Below are 8277 nucleotides of genomic sequence, written 5' to 3' on the forward strand. Positions count from 1 at the left end.
AGGAGTACGAGTGCTTGCGTCAGTTAGTCTCAGATCTGTGGATGAAATGCGTGAGCGGGGGGAAAAAAGGAATTAACAAGGTGATTTCCTGTATGCTGTCTTGGAGGGGAGCAAGAGCAAGCGGTTCCCAGGTAGGGTCTCAAACTGCTCAGAGTATTGACTGTGAAATTCCTCCTGCTCTCCTGTAGCCCGTCTCCAGGTAGCCAGTGGGTTCTGCAAAAACCAGAGAAGTTTCACAGCAGCCCACCATAAAGGAATGCAAGGGTCTTGTGAGCCTTACCTCCCTGGGCGGCCCATCCTGGCCTCCTCACTGCACTCTTTGCTGGAAACATTAGATGAGATGAAACTTGCCCCAGGCTTTGGCTTGCCCTGCTGGCTGACCCCGCCTGAGACCTCTTCTACGCTAAAAGTGATGAGAAATGAGAGTGATTATAAAGCCTGGCCCTTTGAAGTAGTACAAGGCAAAAATTGCTTTGTTTCCTAATTAAAGCAAATTGTGTTTTCTGAAGGGATGCTCTCATCCTGAAATCCCTTGTGCTGTCAGGGCCAGAGCTAGCAGGCTATTTCTGGACCCGAGGGAGGGCAGTTTGGAGTGTGCTGCTTTGTGCGTAGCAGCGTCCACCCTGAGAGTACGAAGCAGATCCTCTAAAAGGGGCTCAGTGGGCTGGGGTGTGCCAGTCCCGCCAAGGAGAGACGCCCCTGGCAGCTGTTTTTCATGCGTTTCCTCACTTTTCTGAGTGTCACACGTCAAAAAGGATATTTCTACTAAAGTACACTTAAAACTATCTAAAAAATGCCTGGTTCCTTTGGTGGATAGGAAATAGCAAAAAAATTTCTTCTACTCTAAATGTAATGTAATGTCTTTCCTCAACAACTCAGTAAAGATGACAAAGCTACAACCGCAGGTAAAGGGTTGGCTGATTGGGGCCCAAAGATCAGCTCTGCTTCGCTTTACACATGGGATGGGAGAAGCGGATCTGGTTCACGGGGAGATCTCCACAGGAGCGTCTGTGCTTCCCATTCCTTTTCATCTTCCCAAATGCACTGATGCCCTTTCCTCTGCACGCAGTGTGAAGTTCTTATGTGGCACCAGCGGTGCTTGGGCTTAGAAATAGGAGTTGGAGGCAAGGTGAGCTGCTTTGGGTGGGTCTATGATAGAAGAGCCCAGGGTTGATTTTAAAAAACACCTAAATGCGGAGCAGCTCAATTGTGTGAGGTTTTCTTGTGCTGAAGAAACCATCTTATGGAAAAACAGCTGTGTCTGATATGCAGGTAACCAAGCTCAAACCAGCTACATATGTGGCAACGCCAACTGGTTTGCAGTGAAAAGACACTTGTGGAGAAGCAGCAGAGCAACAGGACACCAGGCTTTGTTTTAAACCAGCTTTGTCCCACCATCCTTCTCTCCTTAGTTAATTCCTTGTGGTTTTTAGGGGCATTTTCCCCAGCAAGCAGCTGCATGAAGAGGACTCCCTTTGCCCTCATTCTGCTGCAGAGGTCCTGCTCCTGGTGAGGGATGGGCGCTTCCACCGCAGGGCTGATGCTGCTCTGGAATGAGGTTTTTAAGAAGGAAGGACAGCTACTGAAATTGCTTCCCTAATCAGAAACGGGAGCTTGGCTGCTGTGTTGTTTCTTAAGATCTTACTTTTAAACTGTAGTTCTGAATTTGCCAGCCAAAACCTCCTGCTGCACGGGGCTTCATTGTGTGGAAGCAGAAAGCATCACACCTCCCAGCATGAGGAGAACCTGCTTTTTCCCTCCTGAAGGACAGGCACATCACTCAGTTCATATTTTTGGCAGAGGCGACATTGCTGATGGGGAAAGGCCGTTGGCAGATTCCCGTCAGTCTGCGGCTGCATTTGATCTCAACACAGCTGTGGCTTTCCAGCAAAGATCTCTCCCTGTGCACTTGTTGACCTTCATCATGGGAAAAAACAAGGAGTTACTCTTCTGTGGGATCTTGATGGCAGTGAATGACTGATTTCTATGTGATGCACATGAGCGTTAATGATTTCTTGCAAGATCTGAATCTTATCTTCACGGGCCAGGTCCTGATAGTGCCCTCAGAGGCAAGAGGTGGTGGCACAAGAGGCCGAGGGATGCCAGTACTGCCACGTACTGCACTGCTGAACGTGCTGTTGGTGCTCTGAGTACATGGGTGAACACAGGGGCCAGGAGCTGAGCTCAGATGTGACCCAGGTTAAGAATTCATCTTTGCTCAGGGCTGGATTTAGAAACCCTCCCAGGTCAACTCAAACCTCCCTCCCTGTGCTGCCAGCTCTTTGCTATTTTGAGGCAGGATATATTTTTGCTTTTGGATGTCCAGGTCTGGTGGATCTCATCCCACCTCAGCAGTGAGTGTTGGGGAATAAACCTGTTCTGCCTTCCTTAAAGACAAGATAGGTAAAAAAATTCACCTTATGTTCAACCCAGCTGCCATTCAGACACTTCTTTGCTCCCTGTCTGACTTTGTTTTTTTCTCAACTGTTGCCGTCATTCTCCCTTTACCCTTTTCCCCAGCTCTGCTCGTAACAGATGCAGACTTTTCTGTACTGGCTGCTACCCAGAGCAGCAACCTCTACAAAAGACATACTTCCACTTTCCCAGCAGAGCAAATAAAGAGCTGAACATCACAGGCAGGGCCCAGCGCTTTGGGACTCCAGCTGGCTGCTGGCTTTGCTGCTCTGCTGGGGAGGAGCCTTCAAGGGGTGCAGGTATCAGCCTAGGCCCCACCAAACCCAGGACCAAGGTCCCACCAGCCGGGCAGGGAAAAACCTGACCCCTGAGAACAAAGTGACCCTGCAGCAGTTGGGCTTTATCTGATTTCAGAGCAGCTATGAATGAGAAACTTCCTTATCAGGACCGCCTGTCTCGATGGATATTGCCTTGCCTGCATGTCTTGCTGATAAGCACCGGACCGTGGGTGCCTGTGCACCCATGGGAGCCCATCTGCTGGCTGGCTGCTTGCTGGAAATACAATTTTGATGTGTTTAATATAGCTCAGGGGCTGCTCCCAGATATTTCAGACACAATGAAGAGTCCCAGGTGTCTGATTGAAGGGCCAGGCACACAGTGCTGATGTAGCCCCCTCCTTCCACCTGCCCTCTGCTCCCCAAATTAATGCCTTTGAAAAATGTAAAGCTCTTAATCTGTTCTGCATGTGATTTGAAAATAATGGCAGCACTTCAGCGCGGTAGTTGTAAGAAACGCTCTAGGAGTGAGCTGTGTTCTCAAGTACCTGCTCCTCATTTAGTTTCTTATTTTTATAGACTTACTCTGTTGAGGCATTTAAATCTCCAATCTATCTACATGGGATCTATGCAAGAGGAATATTATCCTATGAAGCTTCCTCGCAGTCTATGGGAGGAGGTAGCTGACCTAGGCATGGTGACTGTCCTCTCCTCTGGGAATTTAAAATATTTAACTTAAAAACCTCCTCTTTCTCTTAAGCTCTGTTAGTCAAGCAATGGCATGTTTCAAGGTTAGCATTCCAATACAGTTATAGCTCGTGTGCTGTTCTCTGTTTAAAAGAAGAAAAAGTGGGTTAATTTTCCGCAATTTAATCCTCTAGCTCAAGATGAGTTGTTGTTTTTTTTTTAATTTGTGCTGATTACTTGCATTTTATGCACCGAGTGGCTTATAGAGAGGTAAATAATTGCACAGCATTCCTCAGGCATCCCATGCCTCTCCACGAAAGGGCATGCTTTACTCCTAAGACTTGCACATCCCAGATTGCTTCAGATCCAGGCCTGCAGTATCACTTCCACATTCGCAGGAAGGTGGAAAGCTCTTTGCTTGCAAAGTGCTGTGGGGTGCGGGTGCTGGTGGAGTGGGGCAGGTCAGGAGGAGAGAGGCACAGGCTGACACTCCCGGGGGGTTCTGGCCCCATTATGCAGGTGTATGTGAGACATGAGAGTGGAAAATTTGCCTTGGTCTTCCCATGGTTACCAATTGTAAAGCAATCTCATTTCCTGAGGCGCATCGCTGACACAGAAGAAAATAACAAAACCGTGTGGCAAAACTGCCAGCACTACAAGTTCCCCCAATGGCTGATGGTACGAGACAGATAACTTGGCTCTGTGAGATTCCTCCTTCAGATACGAGAGTTTTGCAGCTCCTGCCTACCCCCAGCAGCTCCTCCAGCACAACCGTTCCCACCGGTGGACATCGCTTTGGCTGCATCCCCTGGGGCTTCCCGGGCTGGTGGGAAAGGCAGAAATAGCCATCAGAGGGGCACTTTATCACACGGGGGATTGTTTGTGCATGCTAGAGGGGTCTGGAAGGGGCTTGTGTGTGCCCGTGATCAGCGGAAAATTAGAGGTGTTATTGCAGGAGCAGCTTCCGCAGCCTTCAGCAGGCGGAGGCTGATCGCCCTCCCACTGCCCCCCCTTGTTTGTCTGGCTTCCTATTGATGTTGAACACCACCCAAAATTAAAAAAAAAAAAGAGCTGATGCTAAAAATACAGAGTAGAAAAGACGCTGGGAGGAATAACTGCTGCACGCGAGTCCTTCCACACCTGTTTGGTTTGAGTCTTCTATTTTTCCTGTGCCGGAAAAACCCCATGTGCGATGGTTCATAACAAACTGTGTTGATGCTGAACGTGCAGCTCGACCCCAGCAGTAAATCCCAGCCCAGAGAGGAAAGCTGTTGCACTTGTGGGGTTTTGATGAAGTGCCGTGCCCCAGGGAAAGTCACCGCTCAGCCCAGATCCCCACTGGGGGCCACCGTGGACTTTCCACCATGTTAAAATAGATGTACCACAGAAAGCTTCACTTACACTGTCAGCTGCAGGGCGATTGAAGGTGCTGGCCTGCACCTAGGTGCCCCAGCTAAACCTGCAGCTAACGGTATGACTAAGAAAAAGCCCCGCTGCTTAGATAACCTTGTCGTTTGTAATTTATTCTTCAGGGAACTCGAGCCTGGTTTAATCCTAACTAAAAGGCAAGCAGAAGGTATGAGCTAACTGAAAGGCAGCTTCCATGTCTCTAATGTATAGAAGAGCTTCCATGGCTTTTCCAGACCTTTTCCTTGTGGATCCATGTGCTGCCCAAACCCTTTGCCGCACTCCCTGCGGCGCTCACACCAAATGATGATCTGGCCAAGCAAATCCACTGCGCCACTTCAGAAAGGAGCTGATAAATTTCTACCGGAAGATATTAATTTATTCTCTAAAGGATTATATTTTTTTTTCACTTCTACTATGAATATCTAAGATCCTGCTTAAAAAAAACCACAACAACACACAACACAAAAAAAACAAACCTGGCACGAGATTCCAGAGATAATTTACTTTTGCGGAAAAAGATTATTTTCCAGTCAGTGAAACCTGCATCAACTCATGGGCTTGAGGCAGGGAAAATCACAGCCAGTGCCAATTCAAGAATGCAGTTGGCTGAAAGTCGGGGGACATGAAGTGCTCCTTTTTTTTTTCTCCAGAGAAAACAGCAAATGTCCCGCAGGCCTCTGAGCATCAGGGAGGCACTGGGTGGGATGCACGCCTGGACCACAAGCTGCCGGCAGCACACGCCTTCAGCCAGGCTGGCTGGTCCTGGGTTTGCTTTTCTCCTCGAACAAAACTGGAGACGAAGCGGGGATTATTTTTTTGGGGGAGTGATGAAGGCTGGGCGGGCAGAGTGCTGGGTTTTTCTGTAGATGTATCACTTCTGTCAATCAGGAAGTGGTGACGCAGGTTATGGGTTGGGTTTGAGGTTTTGGAAACCTTTTCTAAACGTTGATCTCCTTGCCCTGTCGTATTTCTGAACTGTGAAGCTGTGGTGAAGGCTGGTGGCGAACACGGGGATGCCGGCCAAAATGCAGCTCCTTAGCAGATGTAACGGGAGGATTTTCCTGGCTATTTGTTTAATCCTCTTTGTGGGATACACAGCACAAGGTAAAACGGAGCAGTTGTTCTCTCAATAATCCTCTTTCTGGGCTATGCAGTGTAGGCCAAGTAGGCAGCCTCCAAATTTTTCAAACTGACCTTCTTCTAGGGGTAACGAGATCTACTTAGAAAACCTGTTTTGCTAACATTTTGTTTTCTGGAGGGGAACGGTAAGAAAAGTTGCTTTTTTGCTAGTGAAGCATTGTTGGGTCCCTTTCCCAGCCCCTGTGAGTAAAAGACTTCATAAAATAAATTGCTGTATGTGGGTATGTTTTCAATACATCTATTTCAGTGTTTGGTTGGTTGGTTTTTTAACCAGCCCTTTCATAGTGGTCCAGTTATGTACTGTAATTCAGTTCTGTACTTACAGAGTGAGGATGGGACAGTACCCATGTCATAACTATTATGATCTACTTTCTCAGTGGGGCAGGAAAGGAAACTAGTTGCAAGTATGAGGAAATTAAACGGTTTATTTGGTACAATATCGCAACACGCAGCATTAGACCAACAAAAAGGAAATGTTGATTCGTTATGACACGTAGCCTGTGGATTTGTTTTTTGCGAGGGAGAAGCGCTTTTCAAGCGGGTAGAGTATAATTCCTGTCCAAACCAAGACTGTGCTAGTGATAGGCTTTCATTTCTGTGAAAGATTATGGCCGGCTTTTTGTATGTTGTTTATTTGCAAATTAGTTGGCTGCAGTTGTTTATTTTGTTGTCAGTGTTATTATTAAAAACCTTCTGAATAATACGCTAAGAGAAGAAAGTAAGTATGAAAAAGGAATATGCTGTAAAAGCAGGAAATTATACCCGGGAGATCTTTTTTCTCTTACAGAAGTGTGTAGGAGGTAGCTGAAAGTCATCTAGTACATTATGGAAATATATAGGGCAATAGAGAAGTGTAATTACCGAGAGATATTCCCAAGAAATCAAGAAAAAAAAATAGATGAAGTGTCAAGAGAGGGAGAATGCGCCAGGAGGCTTCAGAGCAAGTTAATTACATGAGACCAAAAGGAAGGACGAGATGCCGCTGGTTTTATCGTTACTTTGCGATCGTCATTTTCTCCTTTTGGTATTTTTTGAAGACTTCCTTTTCAGTGACAGCCCAATCAGGCACGTGAGGGGCACCAGAACCAAAACCGTGGGTTTATGTAACCCTGGGCCGTGTCTAGGGGACACCTTAACCGTCTCTACTCCAGCAACGTGCTCCGAGAGCCTACGTAATCCCCAAATCTGCTCCTGTGGCAGGTGGCTCTTGGCACATCTTGAGTTTATGGTTGTGAACTGTGATGTCAGCATGGGGTGGTGGTTTCCCACAGGGTTTCCATTTCTAATTCCCATGGACTTTCTGGTGTTACACGTGAGATACTCCCGACATCTCTGACAGCAGAGGTGTCACTTAGGGACATTAGTAGCCATTTAAAAAAGTCTGCAGGGTTGATTTAGTTTTTGGCAGTTGAGCAATCAAGACCACACAAATTACTTTCTTCTGCTCCTTTAAGCTTTACTACGTGCTCATAAAGTTAAATAACGTTCCTGTCCCAGTGAATAACTCATGGCTGATTCGATCAGGTGCTCCAATGCAGAAGGCAAGGTACAAGAGAGTGAGGTGCCGACCTGACACCTGGTCTGCAAACTGCATCAAAGAGAAGGGGCCTTGGTTTTACATGCCCACCGGTGGAGCAAACAGGATCCTTCCTCCCATGGCAGACCCATCCCTGTAAGTTCCCGTGCTGCCTGTTTGTCAGTGATGCTGCCATCTAAAATTGTCCGACCGTGTCTCAATGGTCCTGTCACAGTGTGGCTTACCCACAGGAACATGAGACTTTGGTGTGTTCACTTAAGAGATAAAATAGTAAATTTGAAATAAACTAGCTGCCACTCTGCATTTCAGGATGAAGAGATACCAGGAGCTAAGTGACACGTTCCCGCTCTCGGATGAGGAGTCCGGCTCTGGGTCTGACTTTGCGGTGGAAGTGGAGCAAGCCTCCGGGTCGGGCCTCAGCGACAGCGATGGCTTCTCTGAGGAGAAGCTGCCCATCTTCCTAGCAGGCCCGCGAGGCGGCAAGCTGAAGCAAAAGCTAACGGAGGAGGATTTGCTTCTGTAGGGCTGAAGATGTCAGCCTCCTTGTAACAGCAGCAGCCTCCCTCACCTCCTGTGCCCTTTCCCTGGTGCCTGACCCATCGCAACGGCCACAAAGTGGTTTTAAACCAACTCCAAATCAATAAAAACTTTGCCTTAAAATCTTTATTGCTTTCACTCACTAAAAAAAAAATAATAAAACTGTCCAGTCGCAACTTGCTCTTTGCTTTTAGTGGGTGGGGTAGCTTTCCAAATGGGGCAAGACAGGTTTCTGGGGCCGTGCCTGATCTGTAAGGATGTTACTGTGCTCCGGGG

At 47.5% G+C, this 8277-nt stretch overlaps 1 protein-coding gene across 1 annotated transcript; it reads left to right on the forward strand.

Annotated features, from left to right (window-relative positions):
* Window positions 1-5800: 5800 nt before the first annotated feature.
* Window positions 5801-7987, forward strand: SRGN (serglycin). Its single transcript, XM_010181824.1, has 3 exons — window positions 5801-5891; window positions 7452-7599; window positions 7774-7987. The coding sequence occupies exons 1-3, from the start codon at window positions 5801-5803 to the stop codon at window positions 7985-7987; spliced, it is 453 nt and encodes a 150-aa protein (XP_010180126.1).
* The last annotated feature ends 290 nt before the right edge of the window (window positions 7988-8277 follow it).

Source organism: Mesitornis unicolor, unplaced genomic scaffold, assembly GCF_000695765.1.
Source record: "Mesitornis unicolor isolate BGI_N332 unplaced genomic scaffold, ASM69576v1 scaffold13633, whole genome shotgun sequence".
Classification (NCBI taxonomy): domain Eukaryota; kingdom Metazoa; phylum Chordata; class Aves; order Mesitornithiformes; family Mesitornithidae; genus Mesitornis; species Mesitornis unicolor.